This window comes from Miniopterus schreibersii (assembly GCF_964146895.1).
Source record: "Miniopterus schreibersii genome assembly, chromosome: 1".
Classification (NCBI taxonomy): Eukaryota; Metazoa; Chordata; class Mammalia; order Chiroptera; family Miniopteridae; genus Miniopterus; species Miniopterus schreibersii.
The window spans coordinates 86,002,474-86,028,146 of NC_138101.1; the positions used below are offsets into that span (position 1 = coordinate 86,002,474).

The 25,673-nt window shown below is 42.6% G+C and overlaps 1 protein-coding gene across 11 annotated transcripts in view; it reads right to left on the reverse strand.

The window, feature by feature from the left end:
• Positions 1-25,673, reverse strand: part of CACNB2 (calcium voltage-gated channel auxiliary subunit beta 2) — a 316,687-nt gene that overhangs the window by 16,744 nt on the left and 274,270 nt on the right. For 5 of the 11 annotated variants that reach the window (XM_081143569.1, XM_081143573.1, XM_081143578.1 and 2 more), the window contains 7 exons: positions 22,271-22,393; positions 20,256-20,392; positions 16,480-16,556; positions 11,595-11,728; positions 7,921-8,001; positions 7,386-7,444; positions 38-147 (listed from right to left, as the gene is read on the reverse strand). In XM_081143569.1, the coding sequence (XP_080999695.1) occupies positions 38-147; positions 7,386-7,444; positions 7,921-8,001; positions 11,595-11,728; positions 16,480-16,556; positions 20,256-20,392; positions 22,271-22,393 (721 nt within the window). Of the gene's footprint in view, positions 1-37; positions 148-7,385; positions 7,445-7,920; positions 8,002-10,889; positions 10,952-11,428; positions 11,449-11,594; positions 11,729-16,479; positions 16,557-20,255; positions 20,393-22,270; positions 22,394-25,673 lie in introns of all 11 variants that reach the window. The other 6 variants (XM_081143574.1, XM_081143579.1, XM_081143571.1 and 3 more) reach the window with 2 other exon arrangements.

The window sequence follows — 25,673 nt, forward strand, 5'->3', positions numbered from 1 at the left end:
GCCTCCCTGGCTGCAGCCGCCCGCGGCGCACACTCACCCAGGCTGGACCTTGTGTTGGACCTTTCTATGATCGCGTGCTTGCTGGGGTTGTTTAACACGGAGCGTTTGGCCAGCGAGATGTCGGCGGTGACCCTTGTGATGGATATCCTGTTGGGGGAAAGTCACAGAAGACCCTGAGGTTATGAACAGAATAAAAAGGAACAGAAGTACATGCCTCAGACTCATCCAAGTATGAAATATATATGACCATATTTTCAAACCAGAAAAAGTTAGGGCACTTGACTGTTTTTGTTTTTTTAACCCTGAACTACCTAACTAAACATTTATTGTTCCCTTACCAAGTGCCAGGCACGTGCTAAGCATGATCTCATTGCTGGGACTCATTAAATCATCCCAGCAGCTCTAACAGAGGTTTACCATCTTACCGCTTCTGCTGAAGAAAGTGAGCAACAGGTAGATTCTCTTCATTCAAGGTTACATATTAACTAAAAGTGACGAAGCTAGGATGTGAACCCAGGCTCCCCTGAGCCCATATTCTCAGCCCCTGTGTTAGAGACCCGCCCTTAAGTAAGCTGCTGTGATTGGCATGAAAATAAGGTTAAGACAAACGTGGTCCTTCCTCAGAGAGCTAGGAGTCCAGTGGCAGAGGTCAGCAATAAATAATAAAATAATAAAATAATTCAAGATTGAGATGACAGCTGTAAAGAGGACAGAGGGTGTTGTGACAGACTAATTGGTTGGGGGGGGTGTCATTTTAGATAGGGTAGAAATGAGAACAACAGAATCTGGAAGCCAGAAAGTGCAAATGACTCAGACTGGAGACAGCTGAATATACCAACTGGCAGTAGGAAAAGGTGTGGGGAAAAAGAAGGGTCACAGCATCTTTGAAGAAGGTGAAGGGGGGACTAGAAATAGGAGGTTCGGTTAGAAGTGTTGCAGAGTTAGAGCCCTCCGCCTCCCCTCCGCCGCGGCGAGGTGACCGTCCTTTCCCTATGTGCCGGCTTAGTCTCTACGGCAGTAAGAGAGGGCCTCTGACCAGGGCACCCTAGACAGAGCAGAAAAAAGAGAGTAAAGAAAACAGACAATAGGAAACTAAAATAATAATTCTAAAATGAAGAGTCTGGTTTTTCCAAACGAAAGGGTCCATCACAAAGGTTGAACGACATATCCATGTAAATTTCATGACACGGGGGACAAAGCAAAATCTAAAAGCTTCCAGAGGAAAAAACAGGTCCCATGGAGTAAAACGCCTTAAAGATTCTGAGGGGAAATCACTCCAATCAGACTTCCACTACCATTTTAACTATGAACTACATGGGAGGATTGACTAAAGACATATTTATTTATTTATTTTTTTAGAGAGAGAGGAAGGAAGAGGGGGAGAGAGAGAGAAACATCGATCAGCTGCCTCCTGGGTGCACAGACTGAAGATAGAACCCACAACCCAGCACGTGTCCTGATGGGGGAATCCAGCTGGCAACCTTTTGGTACACAGGACGCCGCCCAACCAACTGAGCCACACTGGCCAGGGCTAAAGACATTTTTAGACATTCAGGCTCAAAGTTTTTATGTACTCTTTCTAGGGAAACTGTTAGAGGATGCTGACTAAAATGATAGGAAAAACCCTGAAAGAGACCAAGGGATCTAGGAAAAAGGAGCTCCAATCCTAAAGCAAAGATGACAGCAATTCCAAGAACAGTGACAAAGGATGTCCCAGAACGGCAACTAGACACCAGCACAGAGACAAACTGTCCAGATGTGAGCAGGCCAGAGCTCTCCCAGAGACAGATTCAAAAGGACAGAGGTGAGAGACTACCTGGTGCATGCGAATCTACTGTGGGGAGGTTTAGACAACTGGGGGAGAATTTGGGGCTGAATTAGTGCCAAATATATAGAAAATTAAGCAAGTGTAAAAAGTAAAATTATCCATCTCATAGTACTGCAAAGGAAACACACATGAGAATAATTACAATGTATGACATGGCCCACTTAAGTGTTATTTACATGGCTATAATACACATTAAAAATGGAGCCAGCCAAAAATTCCGCTTCACTGGTGGGGGACTGGAGTGCAGGTGTGTGTGAGAGAGGAAGGATATGCACGAGAGCTACATATTCTTCATGGGACACAACACTGGAAACTCAAGTAGCAAACTGGGTGTGTTATTCAGAGGCAAGGAGTACAGACCAAAAGATACAGCTAATGCGGTTAAAATCGGTTGCCGTTTGGATAGCAGTGCATTCAGTACAGTGTGGAAAGGGATTCCTGGATTTTGCAAGAAAAATTATCTATATACCATAAAATCCATCCTTTATGAGTCGGGGCCAGTTCATGGAGTTTCATATCCACCATCACATTCATGATGCAGAATAATTCCATTAACCTCCAGATTGCCCTGCGCTAGCCGTCTGTGGTCAATCCTGCCTCTCCCCCGGCCCTGGCAGCCCCGAGCCCTGCGGATGCCGAGGGCAGGGTGTTCTAGGCAGAGGGAAGAGCGAGTACCTGAGGTGCTGGGCATTACACTAGTACAGCTGAGTGGGACCCAAGCACTGCTGATGACCAGAATCTGGGTCCTGTGCCTAACGAGGCCGCCCTGAAATGGAATCACAGCAGTGACAAGACAGACAGGAGCCTCTCAGGTCTAAACCCGTTCAGCAGAAGGACAGAGCTTTCTGTAACAATACATCTTCCTCTTTGTGCCCCATGCTTTTTCCTGTCCACACCTGGTACCGTCCAGCCGGGCTTCCACTGACCTGCTTCCGTGGTGAGCTTTGTACGCGGTGTGAGGCTGGCCACCACACTATTTCAACTCAAGTTATGCTTTGGAAAGTGTCATACTTGAGTTTCCACTAGGAAAAAAACCTTGAAAATCCTAAAGGCAAAATTCTGGGGACAATTCAGTGTAGGGGTGGTTCTCAACTCACCTGGTGCATCAAAATTGCCATATAAGCTTTTAAAGTAACATTAGGTCCCACCCTAGAGATTTGGTTCCACTTAGTCACCTGTGGAATATAAGCCCGTTTTTTATTTTGTTTTATTTTTAAAACACAGTAGGTGATTCTAACATGCAACCAAGGTAGACACCCGCTAGTTTAGGCATTGTCTCACATCCAAGTAAATTCCCCACAAGATAAAGTGATGTAATGTTACCCAGGATTATTGATTTTCAATAAGATCCCTTCACACAAGAGGCAATGTGTACATATCCCTACAGCAATCCGGTATGAATTCTAGACACCTCAGTGCTAAGAGCTGACATTTTCAAAACACTGGGAGGACAACTAAATTCACCGCTAATGCTAGCTTTCCTCCTTGTGCCTGATTTCCTTGATAATTTACCTGTCATTGTCCTACCAGGTGAATTGGGAAATTGCTTTGTTTACATGACACAGGTGTTTACATGACACAGGTCATGCAATTAAATGGGCTGGTCTATTGCACACAACAGAAAGGATGGCGATTTGTCATCTCTTCTTTGGCCTGACACACTTAAATGCTATTTCAACAGCTAGGACCCCAATTCTGATAACTCTCCAGGGCTGCAGCAGAGGAACGGAAAGGTTTAAGAACAGAAAAGAGTTCCTCTCTGGAATCTTTTCATGACCAACAGTTCATTTCATATTTTTCTCCTTCTTGGGCTTTAATTAAAAAAATTAGTTTATTTAATAGGTAGTTAATAAATAATTCACTTTTTCCTTTTAGAATTACATGTCTATTTGGAATCAGACACACCCGATGCTTTTGGTGACTTTCCACCCTCTACTGCTATCTTGGCTTGCCAAAAGCAGAAACACTTAACGAATCAGTTACTCTGAATATCTTGCTTGCCATGAGTAAAAAAGTTTAGATTTTTGTATGGTTTTTGAAATTCTGCCTTATGGACTCTATTACTTCCTTTGAGGATCTTTCATTGGCGATCACAGGCCTAGAAAGTTGAACTCCAGCTCTGAGTCAAGATGAGCCAAGGCAGGTCCATTAAATGGAAATTACTCTGGCCAGAAACAAAAGATTGGTACAACATGCAGATATTTTGTTTATGTATTTCTTCAATGAAATCAATCTGGATGGCTGATACTTTAGAACACGGGTCCAAGATACACCCTATGGCTGGAATCTATCTTCCAAATTCAAAACGTACTCCGGTTTAAACAGCAGTGGTAAATCAGGAGATTCCATCTCATTTCCCCCGCTGTGGCATTTAGGAAAGGGCAGTGAGTTACCTCAGTCACGGAAAGCATCGTGCCTCGTCTAGCAGAATTTTCTCGGTGTGCACGCTCATGTGGACAATTCCAAATTGTGATAAATGACAGAGCCAAGAATAAAGAAGTGAAAGCTAAACGGGCCCGATTAGAGGCATGCCTTTTATACTTGGCCAGGGCCTGACAGCTGTGGACCAAGCCAAAGGCCCAGGGCCAAGCTGTGTTTCCTGGCACAAAATAAAATATATTGCATAAAGCAATGGGAAACAAAAACATGTAATTAGGAGCATTTGGTTAGGTAGACTTTGATCATATAGTCTTTTTATACCTTGAATTCTGTTTTCCTTTTCTGTCTCTCTCAGTCCTTTGCTTGATTACTAACCATACTGTCTTCCTATGAAAGTTTCTCTCTCTGTCCTTGCCTCTCCTGCCAAAAGTAAATTAGAAATGGCTGTGCAAGCGGGTGTGGTCGAGGGAGAAAGTACTATATTAAGAAATCTAAAAGAGCAGTGAAACCTACAGATGCCATCTATTGTACTTGTATTGTTAGGCGGTAGAAGAAAAGGCAAGTGGAAAAGAGAGGCAGGGCATTTATCTCGTTAACAATACAGACACATCCACCGGCCCTGTACTCTGGTTTCCCCCTAGACTCCTGTTAGGAGCGGGCTGACCCTTTCCTACGGCGCCCACTGCTTATCTGTTTCAAGGCTGCCTCTCAATGGACTCTAAGTGCCATGAAGCCAAGGTCCTGTCTGCTTTTCTCCTCATAATGCCTGGCACGGAGAATATGCTCAGTAAGCATTTATAGGAGCAAGTTGAAGGGAGAGGGGAGGAGAGGAAATGGTTAAGATGATTAACATGACACGTTAGACATGCCCTGGCTTTGCTACCAGCCACCCCCTGCCTAGACTTGACTTGAGGACTGCCCGGGTAGCTTGCCTCGCGTAGGATGCTGTGTCACACCTTGACACTGTCACACAATCTTCACCCTCCGGTGGACACGCCCCTTCTCTTCCTAATTCACTCGGTGGTGAAATCATAGGTTCCATTTAAAAGCCCCTCCCGGATGCCGACCTCCCTAAATCAATGTCAGTCCTTCCTCAGTGTACCTTGGACACACATCCGCCGGGCTGCCCTTTCACTTCCTTTACATTTTACTGCTCGAGGTCTCAATTTATGGTTTACCCACGAGTTCCTTATAGGCAAAGACAGTGAGTGGCTTCAACACCTCTGCATTTCTCAGCCCCGGCCGGGTAGCTCAGCTGGTTAGAGCATCGTCCCAACACAGCAAGGCCGCGGGTTCGATCCCTGGTCAGGGCACATACAAGGATCAACCAATGATGAGAAGGTGTGTGCGCATACATACTGAGAAGAATATCCGAGGGAAAGGTATTCCTAGTACAGGGAACTTCAAGTGCAAAGGCCCTGAGACAGGCATGTATCTGGTTGTCTGGAACACTCATGGAATAACCCGGAAACCACTGTGGCAGGAGCAGGAAGAGCAAGGGGGAAAGTAGTAAGAAAGTCAAAGGTAAGAGGGGTGGGGGTGGGGATGGGCAGGCCACAGGGGGCCTTTTAGGCCACTGTAAGAACTCTGGTTTTCATGCTGAGCGAAAAGACAAGACACTGGATAGATCTGAACAAAGGAGTGATAAGATTGAGCTCACAGCTGAACATGGCAATTGAGGTTGTTCAATTGGCGACAGACTTTAAGGGAGCAGTGACGGAAGCAAGGAGGCTGTTTACGGCAGTCATCCAGGGAGGAGGCGATCACATCTCAGGCCAAAAGCCGAGGATGTGAGAAATGTGCAGAGAGTCTTGATGTTTTGAAGATATAGACAGATAATAGTACTTGGGTGTGAGATGGGAGAGGGAAAGCAGTGAAGGATGATTCAATGACCTGGGACTGAAGGATGTTTGGACTAAAAGATGAAGAAACTATCCACTGAGAAATGGAAGACCCTGAGAGGCAGGGTGGGAGGTGAAGTGTGAGAAGTGCCTCCGACATCTCAGTGGTGATGCTGAACAGGCAGCTGGATATATGGGTCTGAAATTAAGAGGAGAGGCCAAGGAGGGAATGCTATTTAAAAGTCTGACATCAAATAAAATCACCAAAGAGGTGTAGACAGAAGAGCGAGAAGACCAAGGGACTGAGCCCCGGGCTTTCCAAGGTGTCTAGTTGACTAGGAAGAGCCAGCAACGGAGACAAAGGAGCTAGTGAGACAAAGAAAACCAGGGAAGTGTGGTTCCAGAACCAAGCAAAGGATGTCAAAGAGGACGGTGTGTTAAGAGGAAGACTGCAGATTCACTCTGGAATTAGCAGGACGAGCGTCTCTGACACAACCAGTGATCTGACGTCACTAGTTTTGGTTGAGTGACGGACACATAACTGGAATAGGCTCCAGGTATGAGAAGTGAGCACGTACACACAACTTGTTCAAGGCGCTTTGCTATAAAAGGAGAAAAATGGGACAGCTAGAGGGGAAATGAGGTCAACTTTTTGGCTGAAGGAAGAAATAACTACGTTTTAGATTCTTATCGTGTTTCCACTAGAATGAGAAATAGCGATGAGAGAGGCCAGGGTTGCTATGGCTCGTTGGGGTGGGGGTGGGGAATGGGGTCTCGGACCCAAGCGGGTGGGTTGGCCATTGCTAACAGCAATGAGAGAAAAGCAGAGCACTCGGGCAAACATGCGAATGGGAATAGGTGGCAACTCCTGGAAGTTCCCCTGTTAGCCTCTATTTTCTCGATGAACTAGGAAGCAAATTCACGAGGGACAGTGAGATGAGAAGGCAATGTTAGAGGTCTGAGGAGAGAGGAGCTGGTGTGAAAGTCTTTGAGAAGAGTGAAAAAGTAAATGGAAGAGGGATGTTTAGTATGCTTTCTGGGCAGCAATGAGGGCCCGTTGACCATGAATTTGGGGTGGGGCCAGTCAGCAAGCATTTGGCCAAGTCTGGCCTATGGAAGCAGGTGCAGGAACAGTGAGATGGATTATGCAGGTTTGAGGATGTGCCGAGCAAATATGACAAATATTTATGGAATCAGATTGAATTGGATGGATCTTATTTCCTGTCACCCCATAGACTTCAGAGGGTAGTTTTCTCTCGGGATCACATGCCTGTCCCACCCACGTTCTGTCATCTTCAAGACAAAATCCACAATACCCAGGACTTTGAAATACTCACCGCCCTTCAAATCTGTGTTTTAAAAAATCAAACAACGCTTTTTGCATCATATCTGTGACCTGTAATTGAGCAAGCAGTAAGTTAAAAGACAATAAAAATATTACTATTACAATAAAACATTTTGACTCTCTTAAGAACGCCTGAAAACCCGGGCTTTCCCTTTGGAAGAAGCAGCATGTGAGATCACGCACTCCTGTTCTGAGTTCCGATACAACGACAGTGAAAGAGCCCAAGTTCCCTGAATTTATCCTGATGTTTTAATGGCAACACATGACAACTCAAGTGGTTTTGGTCACTCTCCATTTGACACTGTTTCCCTCGGGCTGAGTAAACTGTAGCTAGCAGAAACCTCCAAAGCAACAGCCAAGAAAAGAAACCAGAACAAAACAGGAAGCATTGTCCGCCACAGCTAGAACACCATGCTTTGCGGTAGGAGCTCTTTAAGTTCAAAATTCAAGAGGCAGGAGAGGGAGGTGGCGTCACAAAGCGGTTCAGTGCGCAAAGGCCAGGTGCGCCCCGGACGGCAGCCACCTACCTCGTACCCCTTCAGAGAGGGGCCCACCAAGACCACAGGGCGCATGGAAGGGACCACATCATAGGGAGGCGTGTGCTCTGTCTGCAGAGAGAGGAGAAGACGTCAGACGGTTAACAGGCAGGAGGAACTTAAAGTATTTTTTTGTAAAAACTGTTCTTTCTGAACTCTTAATACGAGGCACTGGCTTTCCAGACATTTCATTTTTAAATTTTTTTATTAACTTGCCTCTTTTCTAAATAAACCCAATCAAAGACTGGTGGGTTTATTTGCCTAAAGTTTTCAAGTTATTGAATTATCTACTTTTTTTTTTTTCTCTCTCCTTAAGAAATGCTACTAACAGATGAGTTCCTAAAGCAGAAGGTGCTGCTTCTGAATGAAAACTAGTTGGTAGAACAGATAGAAACATGCCTCATGCAGAATAGGTGCTTTAGGCTTGACTGGAAGTTAAGATTGCTTTTCAGATGCACTGGAGTTGTCTGAAGAGCCACACTTTCAGACCTAACATGGTTAAGTACAGAGAAAAGAAAGGTTTCATTACCTTTGCGTCCTAGGTGTTTGTCTTACCTGGATAACACCTAATTTCAAAACACTAACTCTCATTACCAAATACTTGAAAAATCCTATGTCACCATAAGAGTTTAACTTGGCAGGCATGCTTGTTTCAGCAAGCGGTAAGCAGGATTCCTATTCACAGCTTAGTGATTAATGTTTTTGGATTCCTGGTTTCTCTGTCTTGAAATTTAAAAAGCAAGGTTTATGTGTCTCGGAGGAAAGGTGGATAATGCGTGACAGTCAAGCCTCAAAAAGTTCATTATCGACCTGCATCTCTAAAATGCTCTCAGGAGCACTGAGTAGTGTTTCTGCTACATAGCTAACTCATGGCTTCCCCCAATAATTTTTCTTTCTTTTGGAAGAGAAGGGGGAGGAGCTTAATTTGGTTGCAATTTCTAAACTTCCAAAACTTTTCAGCTTAACTGCTTCAAATAAAATAATCAAAATAAAATTTTTCCAAAGCATTAGGTAGCCGCTAATTTGTCTGATATTAAAATTGGTTATTTTAATAGTAAAAAACATTACACTAATCCCAAAAATGACATTTTGTAATGCAGAAGAGAGATATATGGCTATAGGCCTGAGGTAAACAAATTATTGTTATATGAATCTTTCTGCATTAAGGAGCATCTGGAAAAAAATATTTTAAGAATTTAAGAATTTCTTTTAGTCGCACAGACCAACAGAAAAATATTCTTTGAACTATTTTAAGAATTTGATAAAGAGATGTGCAGATGTGAATATAATTTGTGCATCAGCCTGTTGCTCCAGAACATCTCATTGTTGCTTAAAACTGCTTATTGCAAACTTTCTGAATTTAATTAAATTTAACTTGCTTAAGGGGGGGAGGATTAAAAACCATTTCAAATTCTCAAGCTTCTATTTAAGTTATCGCTAATGTCACAGATAAATATAATCAGAAAGGAGAAAATATTACTATTATTGTGCTGTCAAATTTTACTGCTTAAAATTTTACCTAGTATTCAAAATTAATTTAAAAAGCCGCAATAAAAGGTAGAATACTTTTAAACAGAAAAAAAAAAACAAGACAAACATAATACAGTGACAGCACAAATGCCACACAAGCACCACTCTAGAAGCCACCTAAAACACAGAGAGCACTCTTGTCACTGACTCTCAGGCTGGTTTCTGTGTTTGACCTCTGCACTGAAGCTGACCACATAATCAATAACGTAAGAATGACTACCAGTGCCGGAGGCATCAGAAGCATATTTATTAAATTCTTACAGTTATACCACGTGGGATCATTCTGAAAATGTTTAGAAGCCACGTCTTTATGAAGTATGAGAATGCCCTTTCCACCAGTGTAATTAGGAATATAAGTTGCATGCATTTCAGTAATGGCTACCAAGAAATTTTATTTCGAGCCTTTAAGCATGAAGGGGCCCGGTGTTTGACAGGTCTTCGTTTCCTTCGGTCAGTGACTGCCAGCTAGCAAAGGGTTACCCGATGCTGGTAATCAGTCAGCTTCGTAAACAATAAGGTAGCTACAGAAATTACCTTATTTGATGGAATATTGTTACTCGGTGCTCATCACTTTTATCTACCCTTTCCTGCTAACCTTATGTTGTTTGAATTCCTCAGTGGGAAAATTGTGATACACGTTTTTAAAGTTTTGGGATTTTAAAACTTCAAGAAAATCTCATCTTGATTATGATGGTTTTAGGTCATGTTACTGCTCTTTAGAGCCCAGAGGAGCCTGGCAATATTGACTTTTTAGGCTTCTGTACCACTAGTCACCTTCGCTGTGACAAGAAGATCGGACCAGAGAGACAGGCTGGGGCTTCTGTGTTAACACAAAAAAATCCAGGTGTTTTAATTTTTGCCTGGAGCGCTAAGGTCTTCCATTATTAATGTAACCATAATTTATTTAAAAAACAACTTCACAGTTCAGTATCTGACACCTCATTGATGACCTTAGAGTCCTACCACAGAGCCAAATACTTGTGTGCAGAGGAGGAGAGTGTGGGACGTGGAGAGTTTAGGGCAGAGTAGGTTTTCCTCAACATCTATGTGTCATGAGATACCCGTGGCTGTGTAGGACCTGGTGACATTAGGAAGTATGACTATAAAGACAGCACAGTAGGCCGGAGAAAGTGGCATGTAAAAGAAGGGAAGGAATGGAAATTGGTGGGGAGACCTCCTTAAAAAATCATGCGTCAGAGCTACAAAATGCTGAACGGAGCCAGACTTCGCCTGGAGTAAAGGGAGCTCAGGACTGTCCAGTTTTCAGTCGGGGGACGGGCGCATCCCTGTGCAGCATCCTGGCTGGCCAGTGGCAAAGGTCCACGCACGGCCACGGCCCCACTGTCCAGCTGTGAGGTGCTGAAACCTGGCTGACGGAGGAGGCGAGGACATTGGGAGAGCGTTTATACAGGACAATAGGAAAAACTCACAGTAAACCGCCAAAACAAGCCTGCAGTTTTCCACTGGTCTTGCTCATCTGCAGATTTTGCACCTAATGGATTAGAAGTTTAAATACTGACTAAATTAAGACTTGAATACTCTTTTTTTTTTTTTTTTTTTTTTAAGAACAAGCTATGTATCTGAATATCAAAAATCAGAATCTAATAATGGTTTTAATATGCTTGATTATAAGTTAAATTTCCAGGGGGTAAAAAAAGAGACAAAGACAGACAGAATCAGCATGCACAATAGAGGTGCATTATGTGGCATTGTCAGTGCTTGATATCCTTCGATGTTTAACAGGTTCCCTTGGTGGCAGATATTATTCCATCAAAAAGGATAAGTACTGTAATGGTGCTTTCACAGGTCACTCACTGGATTTAGTTGGTCTGCAATGCATGGACTCAATTAGCTGTTTGGTGGGTTCTTTTACTTAGGACAGAAATGCCTGTATTTCATAAAACTGTGGGATTGAATGCTAATGATGCCAGTGGCAGGATAAACACAGCTTATGTCAACGTAGACTTACCGATTTCTGCTTCTGCTTAGCTACAGCAGCATGGAAAAGAAACAAAGAATAACAGAGCATGCATGTTATTGGCTTATCAAAGGACGCAGACAGTCAACAGGACTAGAATGTGACTAGCAGTGCAGTCGAGCAGGCGGACAGATGGGAGCTCGGAAGTTCATGTTACCTTCTTAAAGAAGGGCATTCTTTTCTCTTTGGAGTGGGGTGACGTTACACTGTTTGCACTGGGCTTAGGGGAGCGGTGGTTTGCTGGAATATCATTTTCTTCTGCATCTAAGCCAGTAGCATCTATGTCTATAGCTATATACAGACAAACAATTCAAAAATCATCGGGTAGACAGGAGAGGAAAAAGAGGTTATAAAAAAATAAAATGAAGGCAAATAAAATTAACCATAGTAAAAGATCTATAATGAGTGCTCAGCACAGTAAACAAAGTAAAACTTAAAGGTAAAGCACGTTAAGAATACACTGTAATTAAATCTAACAGAACTGAAAGTGGCCCTCATGGCATCTGTTTGCTTGATCAACTTTACGCCAGATTTCAAAAAATATTTTTGAAACAACATTTTAAATTTGTAGTTTCAAATATAATACTGATAGTTTCCATATCCATGTATGTACATAACAGTACAGAACAATTCACTTCATTTCTTACAATATCTTAAACCGCCTTTTAGGTAATAAGCAACTTCACTGGGAACCGTTATCACAGGGCACCTCGGATTTCTGATCTTGCTTGGTTTTGTGTGAAAACGGAGTGATGCGGGAAGGTTCACTCAAACTGAAACAGGCATTTAAAGGAAAGTGAGAATAGAAAATCCTAAATTCAGACCAACAAACAAGTCATACACAAGGGAAACGGCTCAGGAACGGTTCCAGGAGGGCAGGATCAAAATCATTTCAAGATGGCACGTGCACCGATTGAGGGCAGGCCTGATGGAAGGCTGCTTGGGAAACGGGTCCAGCGGTTTCCAAATCACATGAGTCTAATAAAGGGACATAAGGTGACTTCCAACGACTTCTATATAGCCCCTGGATTTAATACAAGAGGCAGCGTGGAAGGGCACACGGACTCAAGAGAATATGCCACTGGTCTCCTTATCTCGAGAAGGAGAGGTTTAGGTTTGTGGTTTGACATGCCTTCACTTTTAAAAATCTTTCACCCTGAAAATATATCACTTAAAAATTAAGTGCCAAAAAAACTTCATCTCATTTTGAAGTTTACAAAATGCTGCCAGGTGCAATGACTAGAGAATTTTATGGACTGTAGAGTCCAAGCTGGGAAGGATTTTAAAGATCATCTTCAACCCTCTTATTTTTAAGCTTTAAAAGATAAACTCTTCAAGTGTTTAAGGGACTTGTTCTTGGCAAAAACTCAGCAGAGCCAGGACTCAACTTAGTTCTCCTGCCTGTGGGAGTCCCTTCCCACCCTGCAGGCCGCGCCCCTGCAGGTGAGGCCCCTTCTCACAGCCGGTGGGCTCTTCCTGTTCCCTCTGCTCCCCAGGGGGCCGGGACCCCAGAGTCAGGATGCAGAAGATGTCACAGGGCTGAGCTCTCGAGAAGCTGCTTCTGTGGTTTAGAGGAGGTCCCTCGGAAGAAAAAAAAATCTACTCACCCAGGAAAGCATCACATTACACGGTACCTCTACCAGAGACCACAGTACGTTCCGATTTAAGGAACAGATTACACCCCCTTGAAATATCGGACAGCTCGGTGCTGCAGAGCCGCTGCCTCCCCGTGATGCACAAGCCGACTCAGCGCTCCCGGCAGCTGACGCCAACCTCTCAAATGACAGGAGACCATCCGACAGGCGGCACGTTATTTTTCAGTTTTGAAATTACTATGGATATTAGGTGACTCAGCCTTTTGAAAAGGAGGCTCTCTCGTTTAATTGTTCCTTTTCATTTGATTAGGTCAAAAGCCTGTGATGACTTGTGAAACCTGGCATTGTCTGTGCAGTGCTGCAAACATCAGCTACTGCTGGCATCAGGCGAGCTGTGACTCTCTCTCCAGTGAAGGCAAGAACGGACTGAATCCATTCCAGGAATTCAGTGAGACTTACCCAGTAAATATGTCTTTCTCTTTGTCACGGATGCATACGGATGAATGAAGAGGTTGGGCCCAGAGTGTGCAATGGAAACATTATCAAACGGGCCCGGGGGTGGGGTCCATGCTGACTTCTATAGCACCCTCTAATGGTTCTCCTTGAAGCCTATCCTAGTAGGCATGTCACCGGTGTCCCAGATATGACAGAGAGGATCTGGGACACTTTTTCACTATTCCTATACTATGTCTTAACCAACATCAGATAAGTTTCCCTTCTGATGGTAAATTTCTGTTTAATTTTACCTTTCTCACCTTCTATTGGGCTTATAAAGTTCACTTTAAAGGGACAGTGCCCCCTGAGAGCCTTCCTGAAATTGAGATCTGTTTGCATGTCAGAGTTGACAGAGCCCTAGGAGAGCCAAGTCCATCAACTGGACTTATGATCGGTCCATTGATTATGACCTGTTGTGATCAGCAGTTGGATTTTTTTTTTTTTTCCACTTTTTAAAGGAAGAGTGGAAATGCCCAAAAAGTTTTGCTGTGACACTGCCAAGCTACTGGCTACCCACACACACAGCCTGCGTCAGGTTTGAAATTTACCTGTATTTACTCACAAGGACTCAAAACCCCCAGTCAAAAACAGTCCAATTTACTAATTCTGACTTTTGGTTCTTAAATCTAAAGGCATCCAGGTTCATTCTGAAACAAAATATTCTAAAGCATTTGGCCACTTTCAAAACACCTTAAAGAGACTTACTAACAGTTAAGAAGCATGTTCAATTCTTTCCATAGTTCTACAGACTTTATTCACTAGATGGTTCTCCTTACACTGAGAAACGTTACCCCTTTTACTTTCATACTTACATTTGCAAACCTTGGCGAACATTGGCGTTTACTAGGGAAAAACCGCTTCCACAAATCTGAAATTAGTTTCTTTTATTCCTCCTCACTAGCATGTTTTTATTTTTATTGATAGAGAGCTTTGGGAACATTTTTTGAGATTTAGTTTTAGTTTAACCTAAGGCACTTGGGTCAAGCTGAGCGGCGCACTGGGGTAACACCGTGGGTGCACACTGTACAACTGGCTACTAGGCCATTTCCCAGGTGTGAAGCGGAAATATTTCCTTTTCCAAATCCTTCAGAACTGCCTAATAAATATGTTTCGTTTGGGCAGATGCTTATTGTCTTTGGTCTAACCACGGTGAGGAGAACTGTGGGTAGGGCCTCTGGGAAACAAAGGTGACCATTACAATTGCAGGCCAATCCGCGTTTGATGGCTTCGAAGCCATCCCTTGAGGTGGGTGGGGGACCCTCTCCGTAGAACTTTCAGGGGTTTTCTTTTAGAGAAGTTGGGCTATAACAAAAATTATACCAGGATTCTGACATGCCTGCAATAAATTTTGTAGTTGGCTAATGCCTCCGATCCACTCAGACAGAAGTATTTTCTACTCTAGGTACTCAGAAAAGTCATTCCGAAGTCCTGCATCTGCAGTCCTGGTTGGAGGGAACAGAAGAGCCTCCCTGGTCTACAGACGTTGGGCTGACACTGCGGGAGGAGCTGCTGCTTTATCACAATGGGACGAGCACTTTCCCATCTCAGGAGCCTCGTCTCCAGCCTCTGGGGTCTCCTGACAGCCTTTCACATACACAGGAAGTAAGTAAGGTTTACACTGTAACCCCTACAACCTCATGTTTGAGAAAAAGCTTACATAAGCCTCCTTTCCCGTGCCTTCAGGAAATATCTACTCCCCACTGGTCAAGGAAAGACATAAGCCCCATGTACTACCTAAAAAGTTTCAATTTTCCTTTCAAACATACTATTTTACTTAATTTTGAGCAACTCAGAATTGCTCTAAATTATAAGTACGTGGTTTTTGAAATCAATATGAATCCTACAATGACTTATTTCTTACTGTGTTCAGATCTTGCTCATGTCAAAAGTCTTACAGTTTTTACTAAGAAGCCCTTGGCTGGTCTCTAAAAGCCACCAGCATCTGGACTGGGTTTGGTGATGAGTCATAGAGGAGTCCTGTTCTTAAGACACAATAGTCATAGTGCAACTAGCTCCTGAACTTCATCAATGTGCAGTTCTCTGTATTTGACCTCTTCCTAGAAATCAGATAAGGAATCATTTTGCTCAAATGTTCTGCATGTGAACCCTTATAATATTACTGTGACTCTCAATTGCATCTCTTAGCAAACTAAGACTCTGATGATGGGCTTTCATGCAGTTTGACCAATTAGTCTCCTGTTTCTATAGAATCCCAAGTTCTACACAGAATGGTAGAGCTGCCACATTTAGCAAATAAAAATTCAGTTAAGTTTGAATTTCAGATAACCAGTAATATTTTTAGTATATCTCATGCAATATTTACTTACACTAAAAAATTATTCTGTTTACGTGAAATTCAACTTTCACTGGGTGTCCTTTATTTTATCTAGCAACCCTAAGCAGGAATCTACTTCTTTATAAATAAAAACCAAAAAACAGTAGTCACTCCTTCCACAAGTATTTTTATCTGTGTGTTTTTTTTGATGCTTCTATATATCTGCCACATGTTCCACAGGGCCTTCTGAATATAGCTCATGTCAGGCTTGTAACTCCCGCATTTTATTTCCCTTTCTTCACCTTTCCAAAGTTCTAACGCTTCTTCTCTTTTTACTTAACATTGAGGCCTACACTTCACTGCACTGTGGCTGTTAATGGGCGTGGCAGGATGCTGGGCACCAGGGCGGAGGCCAGGAATACAAAGTGACACACGTTCATCACTTCGAGCACTTGAGCAACTGACAGTGAACCCATCGACATATTTCCCTTTTTCCCCCAAAGCCAGAAAAAAATTCCCCAGATTCTTGCTAACTGTATATGGGCATTGTCTCTGATCCCTTTTAACATGTCCAGGGTTCGCACAGAGATTCAGTGTATGTACAATCATACAACCAGGTAAGGCCGAGGAGAGCATGAAATCAGTGTGCAATTGTCCAGCGCTTATCCCCTACTTACCAGATGATGGAGGTGTAGATTTTCTGGAACTAGGTACTATGTCACCCAAACTGGATGATGAATTTCCTCCTGATTTACTGGAGTAAAGCAAAAATTTATATTAAATCTGACACTTATTTCAGACATTAAAACATTTATATTGCTCAGTAAACATGATTGCTCATTGTGTGTTTATGGGACTTTAAATCTGTCTTCCCTACAAGGAGGCAGGTAGTAATTTCCCAGCGGAGCTTCCAGGAGTGCCGCAAACAGCCATGTAATGGTCTCTGTTCCAGATTCAAGGTTTCATTGTAAAAGGCCCCGGGAGAATGGAAGACAACTCAGGCAGTTTCTGCAGCCCTCAAATTCTCTGCCAGGATCACGGGTAGAAAACAGCAGAGATTTCCTTTGCTGCTTTTATCTTAGAGACTCTCCCAAGCAAAGTAAACTTATTGTTTCCTTTTTATCTGGTTCCCGCTCCTTTGTCTTAGCTTGATTATTTTTGGTACACTAAGATGGAAAGGACTCAAGTTTTCATGAGCGACCTGGAAAAGAAAAACACAGCAGTTCCACAACCTGCTAACCTTTAAAGGTGCACGAAGGAACAGGGTGAACAGAGTGTTACACGTGTGACTGAGCCCTCAGGTCAGATCGCATCCAGGACATTTCTCAAGCATGGCTAACGTGGAGGATTCAGCTTGGTTAGTTTAGGGATGACCTGAAGGGCACAGACTTCAGAACTACCCAACTCTGAAGCTGTACGTAAGACGTGATTCTGTGTCTTAGAAGGTTTGCAGTTAACCTTAGGACAGCAGCATTTATGTGTCATACCAGGGTCCCAGCTACATAACACATTGCAAAACGGCCCTCACGAATAGAGATGGGAAGGAATATCTTAAAAGAGTAGCAGGGAATTTCAGGAGGACAGTCTTATTGCCTACAGTTTATTATCACAGCCAAGCTAGGGTCTCACTGAAATAATTTGCTACAGTGTCTGTGTAACAAAGGGCAGTATTTACTTATGTAAACAATAATACAAAGATGCAAGTTCCACTAAAATACCAGCAGCAGGCTGAGTTTTACTGCTACTCTACTGAGATTTTTAACAAAACTTTAAGCAACTAACATAAGGCCTCTTAAAAAGATACTGCAGTACATTTAGCAAGGATACCAGACAGCATGTAAAATGAATAAGAAGTGGTATTTATAGACACACTCTCTGGTAGTTATACAATATCCATTACCTGGACCAAAACATTTTCTTCCAAAATTTCTTTTTCCTTTTTCTAAAGTACCAAGTCTAACTTCAGTTCAGGCATGGATTTGTTTTAAATTCTCTTTCAATTTTAATAAAAGTCAAAATACTGTTTGAATTGTGTAAAACTGCGAAAGACATTGCAAATAGTCAAAATGTTCAAAGTGCAAATTTGTCCCTAACTTTTAATTCTACAAAAATGCCACTTTCTTGAGCAGTGCCGCAATTCTGCTGCCTTTGATGTCAGTCGGATTTTATAATCTATATATTAGAGTTTTAAAATACTGCTGAATTCTGGTTATGTCCTCAAACCAAAACTATTTAAAATGTTAGAAGACAAATGTAAAAACCTCTGAAAGTAAGTAAAAATATTTTCACATATTTAGGAAAAAGCTTAGGGAAAGAGACAGGACAAAATGAAATCAAGAAAATTAAAGCAAAAAGCATTTTTATGGCGATATGAAAGGTAAACCCAGTTCCCTAGACTAAGTTATGTGATGTTACCCTCCCCAAATGCAGAGACTGTATAGGACTTTAAAGAAAAAAATGCGATAGCAAACAATATATGTATTAGAGTGAACACTGAGAGCTGGCAACAGTAATAGGGTGTGTGCTGTGCTTGCTGAGTCAGGTCCTGGCCACCTGACTCAGTGCAGCACCGTGGTCATCTGAGGTCAGGCCACGGCCAACTGATCGGTTTCCATCCTGATTCCACCCCTTTCCAGTTCTGTGGCCTTGGTCAAGTTCCCTAACTTCTCTAGGCCTGTTTCCTCATCTGTGAAGTGGAGGCTCTAACACACATACTGTTCTTATAACTTCTTTTAATGCTGAGCTGATCCCTAACACTAGACCAGGGATGCCCCGGTGGGAAGCACAGGAAACTGCGCTTCCTTCACCAGTTTTGCAAAAACTTCTCCCTTCCTACTGCTTTACAAGTAGCTTTTTCCCCCCTCAGTTTGTATATGAAGAAGCAAAGAAAGATACACAAGTGTATCTCTGCAAAGTCCCATTCCAGATTTTCCACAAAGTATTCTACAAAACACTATTCCTAAGACGGGGGGGCGAGAAAAGTTTTCATAAGATAATTCAAATATATGCATGAAAAATATCCCCATCCCACTGTCCAGACTAACAGGGCACATTAACATTTTAAAGGCACTGAAAAATCCTAAAATAACTTTGTAGTATCCTAAACCATTTGACCATGGAACCCTTTTCTCAAGTGATTTAACAGGAAAACTCTGGAAAATGCTGAATTATTCTTAACAAACTAAAACCCAAACAAAACATCCTCCAGCTGAGATAACTTAAAATCTCAACAAACTACATATAGTACTACCAAACTGATATCAGCCATGCCTGTGCCCCGGGAGAATGAACGTTTGACACATTATAAGATTTTATGAACTAGTATTAAGATACCATTGTCAATACGGAGAATAGAAAAATACACACTAAAGCCAGTAGAACACTAGAAATAGAATGGATAGTGTCAGATCTTCTCTGCCCCACAGGTAAGGTCCATGTGCTTTGTTTATCTCTATGCCTCTTACTTTTTTATGACTAAATGCATCTCACAAACTGAGGGATTCATAAAACTCAAATTCAGGGTAGAGGACTCAAAAAAGGGAGGAATCCATCTGAACTGAAAGAGCCTGACACTTATGAAATACTAGTTAAGGAAGATGGATGTTTCACAGCAAAAAGCATCTTCTATTTTACTTGTTTGTGGTCACTTGGGAAAAAAATTCTTGCTCACACTAAAACATTATCATTGACAAAGAATTTGCACCGGTCTATAAATAAAAAAAATATAAGCCAGAGAAAATAGGAGCCTCGCTAGTCACACTGAAGAAAGGACTTGCCCACGTCACACTTTTTCACACAAGGAGAAGAGTGTCCTGTTCCTGGACCTGGCTGCATGGGGTTCAATTTCAAAGTCACTCTGTTCCAGTAACCCTTCTAGTGATTCTTTTAGTGAGGAGCCAACGACCACCAGAATGCCCCAGCCTATTACATAACTCATTTAATCACTACCTGCAAGGGCAATTTTAACTGGTTTCATACAGTTTCCCTTTAAGTGCTTAGCAGTAGGGAGAACTGAATTGATTTTCTCAAGTGAAAATGAAATCTAACAGGCCACAGGGCGGCTCCCTGCCAATGATGTCTGGGCCTGTCATCTCTAAAACGTCTCCCTGCCATCCGGCAGCCGCAGATACGATCAGTCACCACCTTTGCTCAGCGTCAGAATATTTTCAGTGAAAGATCAGGACTTGAGAATTTCCTCTGCACCGAGGCCTGAATTTAATATTCTACGACCGTAGCTCTTTTCATTAGCGATAATAAATAACTTGATTCTCTCCCAAATCAGATGAAAATGAGACGCTGGGATGAACTTTTTAAAATACAGGACTTGGGGTACTATCAATAAACCCTATCACTGGTCCCCTCGATAACGTGTCACAAAGACTGTGGAATTCACAAAGGAAGCGCGTGAATGACGGTGTAATCTGTACACAAACACTTGATGTTCTTCTCCTACCTGGAGTAGAATTTCCCTTGCTTGGCTCTCTGTTCATGCTGCAGGCGCATATTCTCTAGTTTCACCGGGCTTGGAATGAATCCGATTTCACAGCCTTCTTTAACCAGCCGCCCTATCCACCAGTCATTGTTAAATTTCTAAACACAACATCAGATTTGTTGAGATCAGTGCACGGAAGCTGTAATATGGCAGTTACAATGAACGGTGCCCGACTATCACAATTCAAAACACCCTTAGGTTCGTGGGTGGAGCGTGTCAAAGTGAAGTATTTTCAGTTAACACAAAGAATTTGGCGAAGACTTAAGACTAGTCTGGATTCCCTCACAGCGGCGGCTGTCACTGTGAGTGGGTTAAATCTCCTTGCTCAAAGATTAACTGCACTTTCTGCCCTGGCGGGTGTCGCTCAGTGGTTAGAGCGCCGGCCAGCCCACCAAAGGGCCTCAGGTTTGATTCCCAGTCAAGGGCACAGATCTGGGTTGCAGGTTCGATCCCTGGCCCTGGTTGGGGTGCGTGGGGGAGGCAACCAGTCCATGTGTCTCACTCACATCGATGTCTCTCTCTCTCTCTTTTCCTCCTTTCCTCCCTTCTACTCGCTCTAAAAATCCATGGAAAACATATCCTTGGGAGAGGGTTAACCACCACAAAAAAAGATTAACTGCCCTTCCTAACTAGAGACCATTAAGAACTAGAGAGCGTTACAGTCTTCCTCTTACAGAATGAGATGAATCAGAATTACTAAGACTGAGAGATACTGAAATCTACCTGAAATATTCTGCAGCAGAGTAAAATTTACCTTTGCGCAACATGTTCATAATTACTGCAGTATGGTGTTCACAGATGATTTCTCTACATCTACTGATGTTGAAAATGTCCCTCCTGGGGATGGAATATTTTACCCTAAACCTTTATGATTTTGGTGTGATTTCCCTCAACTGAATAGTATTTTTCGGGTCTGTTCCTACACATTTCAAAGAAGAATATCCATTCTGGCTTCTTTTCCTTTTGTTGTGCAAAGAGATTCCTCTTCAAGCATCAGCCATCAGGAAAAGGCCCCGGATTAATCTTATTTCCTGCTACAAAGGCAGATTCGAGGCTCGCCATCACTTCTAAAAACCTATCCTTCCCTCCTGGCCAGTGCTTCACATCTCCCCTTAAATGTTAATGAAATGGGAGGCTCTAAATTCTCTAGCTCTTTAAATTGGCATTCTTCACCTCCTTTGTTTATAACCTTTAGTGCAAAGAACAGTTAAATTCACATCTGCATCTAGGACATACCCTCCCCCAGGCTCCAGTGGTAAATTCTGCAGGTCGCAGGAAACCTCACGCTCACACCCTGAGAACATCATGTCGGGGGTGGTTTCTGGCCTCGTAACAGTGTTCTGCACAGCAGCCATCTGATCAATGTTGACTCAAAATAAACCTTAATTAAGGGCGAATTGTCTAATTGACAGATGTGAGTCCTTGTTAACTGGAAGGTGGTGACTTCTGGCATGGAGGAAAAGGGATTTTCTTGCTATCTGCTCCTTGGCTTCACCTCCTAACCTCTGGCCACTCTACCTTCAACTGCAGAGATCAATCAGCGAAGGACAGGGCACCAGTGGTCTGAGTTTAGACACTGTCAGCTGAGAGGAGAGGACATGAATTCTAGATATTATTATTATTAAACACTCTCCAGATGGTTAAACTTGAGATATGAGAAGAAAACAACACAGAGTCAAGGCTACAAACTAAAATAAAAAGTCCAGGTTATGCATGAAAAGGGATCATCTCCTCCAGTAGTTCCCAAATTTCTGGGTCACAGAGCCCAGGGGACCCTTGAAGTTATTGTAAGAGGCCTGCAACTGCTTTCTTCTTTATAAAGGTTATATTCACATTAGAAACAGTTGAGAGGCACCGATTTCATGTGTATGTTATACAGTTGCCACTCTATGCAATGCTATTTCACAGCAATAATAAAAAAACGATGTTTCAGGGTAAACAAGCATGCAGACAGAAATTCAAATTATTTTCCTTACTTCCTTAACATGCAGAAAATCTTTTGCTTCAAATGAGATGGCCATGCCGGGCACCGGAACGTCATCTTCATGGGCTGCACTATAGCTGACATTTGTCCGAACTGCAAATGCAACAGGCTTTGTCTAAAGAGGGAACAAAAGCGGGGGGTGGGGTGGGGGGGTGGGTAAGAAACAAGTGTTCCCTCCTTTCCCCCCCCAAATACAAACATACACTGAATAACTGCTGTAACAACTGTTGTTTTTTCCACTTTAGTTTTCTATCACTAAACAGCTTATTAGTATTCAATACACATGACATCTCCACGTTCTCAGCTACATACCACGCATTTCCAAACTAGAAAAGGCCATTGTTCTCTTTAAAAGCACTACAAGAACTACAAGAAACAGAGGCAAGGATGAACTACTGAAATAGGTGTTTATCACTTGACAGTGTGTAGCAACTGGAAATCAGATATCACACTCAGAGATAAAATGCCCAGTTCTGTGGTTTCAGTGAAAAAGACTTAGTAACTGCCACCCCCACCCCAACATCTTCTTTAATGAATAATAACAACGTAATTCCAACGACAGGTAGAATAAAGTTTGGGATGAGAAAAGAGCCACAGACTCTATTTGCTGATTTACGGATAAGTGTTTGAGATAGAGATCTAGGCAATACCAGTTTATCCATGAGGTGAAAAAAAATAGGAAAACTCAGAAAGAGTGGAAAGTGGTACTGTTCTAACTGGCATTGTGTTTCAAAATTTCACATTTTGACAAATGGATTTCTCCTGAGCAGTTTCTCCTTACTCAACAAACTCCTTACCTGGACTCGTACAGGGGGTCAAGGGAGAACTGGAATAGAGAACCCCAAATTTCTACCATTTCCAAATTTTCCACAATGAATCCATTCTACCTGATGCTGTCTGGGTCAAGGACTGAGCTAAGAGCCATGAAGTTACTCAGGGCCATCCACAGATGCAGGTGGAAGCGAGGCCCAAGTTCAGGAAATGGGCACAGGAGACATGAAATGATATAAGAGGTGCTGCTCCTCGAATGGAAATATGGGCTTTAGGAACAAGGTTGCCAGTAATTCCTACCACTGAAACACAATCCTTGATAAGATTTTATTCCCACAACTAAAATCATAATATATTTAACTTTTATCCAATTTTAAAAGTATTACAGCATTTTTTATGTGATATGCTTTTTTACTCTATCATTTAAAAAAGTTACTTCAGTCGGTCCCCCTTTTTTGACATTCAGGTTTATGGGTTTTTCCCCCCCACTACGGTAAGTATTCTGCTTTGAAAAAAATCATTGCACAAAGATCCTTTCTATTTAGAATTCTTTCCTTGGGAAAGAGTCTCAGAGGTAGCATGAGTAAGCCTTGATTTATCAAGACCTTTTAAAATTCTTTTCCAAACTAAGTCCAAATGGGCTGCACTATTTTGAACTTCAACCAGCAGGATCTGATGGTGCCCTTTTCAATAACACGGAGTCTTAATCTGACTCAGTTTTACTGCTAGAAATAGGATTTTCATGAGTAGATCCATCCATTATTCAGAAGAGCTCTGATCATAAAAATACAGATGCAAGATCTTTTTTATGCGAACACGATCTTTCATTTCTCTCAGGGCCTTTTATTCCTTGTGGGATACAGAGTTTAAGTATGTCATCTTTTTTTCATCACTAGGAGACATAAATATTAAATGTACAGCTCTACAGAGAAGCCCATGGAAAAATCTCATGTCTTTTGTAAAATGATCAATGTTTCAAACATTGGAGTAGTAGGAAGAGGGGACACTAAAAAAAAAAAAAGAAAAAGAAAAAAAAAAAAGGGGGGGTAGTGAAAGTTAGGAGCTACAGGCAGTAATTTTATTTTCTCAGATTAAGACATCAGTTCAGAATGTGCCTCCTTCCTTGGCTCACCTCCTATAGCCAACGATGCTACCGTTAGATGTGGCGCTTTATACAGGAATCATCTTTACAGAACTCACAGGCAGGAAAGGGGGGCAGCAGAACCCCATCTCTCAGTACCTTTACTTCAGAAACGATATTTCTAAAATTAGAATGGACAACAGTCAAAGTGGAGGAGAGAAAAGATGTAGCCAGGATAATAGGGCTTATCAGCTTGAGAGAAAGACGCCAGGGTGCTAATCAAAGGGGCCAAATGACAATGCCATTTCTGATTCCCTGAACTCACTTTGGCTGAATCTACCTCAGGCAGAGTGTGTATAACATGGAAGACATTTTCCACATCAATCCCATTCACGTGGGTTCAAGACCGGGGGGTTCTGCATGGAACTGGGCTTAAGTGCTATTCTGCCACTTACTAGGCGAGTGACCTGGGCAAATTCCTTACTCTCACTAAGCATGTTGTCTCATAGCTAAAATGAGAGTAGTCACACCAACCTGGCAGGATTGTTATGAGATTACAGAAAATGCAGGTCACAAGGCAAGGTTAGTGTCTGGTATAGAGAGAGAGCTCAATAAATGGGCATTTGCTATATACCCAAAATAAATGCTATACAGAAATACGTTTCCCCACACTCCCTCATCTATTAAGGCCCAGCACAAATATTTCCTCTGTGATTTTCCCCTGAAACCCTCCTCAGACGAGCTAGTTTCCACAGTTATATCTGCTATATATGATGCATGCTAAATATAATGAGAATATATTCAAGATGTTTCTCTCCATTGTGGATTTTTCCCATTCTCTAGGGCTGAAAATATGGTACGTTTTACCCATAATCATTTCACTTACAGTGTCCTATCTCTAGTTCTGATTTTTTTTTTGGTCACCCTCAGATACGGCGTGTTTGTTTGTTTTTAACCAACTTGAAGTCCCAAGGGAACATCCCTTAAGGAATCTGAATTTTTACCCCACGTAACCATTTTTTATCAAATATATCCTGTTGCACGCTGACACCTGCATTTTGGGCTTTCTTGCAGTGTGGTCAACAGCCTCCTGGGACTTGCCTCGTTCAGGCCTCTCCCGGTTCCCACTGAACCTTGCTCTCGGTTGGATGCCCGCCGTATTGTTATGGTTTCCGGCATCACCTCTGTAATCAGGACCCTGGGACACGGATCCCTCGTCCCCCTGCATGCCCACGTCCATCGTAACAATTTGCGACTATAACAGAATCTTGGGGCTCTTCTGTCTTGAAGCCAGTGGCCATTTACTCTCTATTTTTTGCTCCCTAAGGTAAAGCAAAGTCCTGAGAAGAAACAACAAACAGGAGCCCAGAAACGGTGGCCCTACAGAGGCCTCGCGGGAACACCAGGACAGAGTGGGCTGTGGTGACAGACTGAGCTCCAAGACACGCTGGGACGCAGAGGTGCTCTGGGCCTTGAGGAAAGCAAAGCTGGCCCAGGCCCCCGCACAGAAAGTAACGGTGAGCTCTGAGCTCTGAGAGGCGGG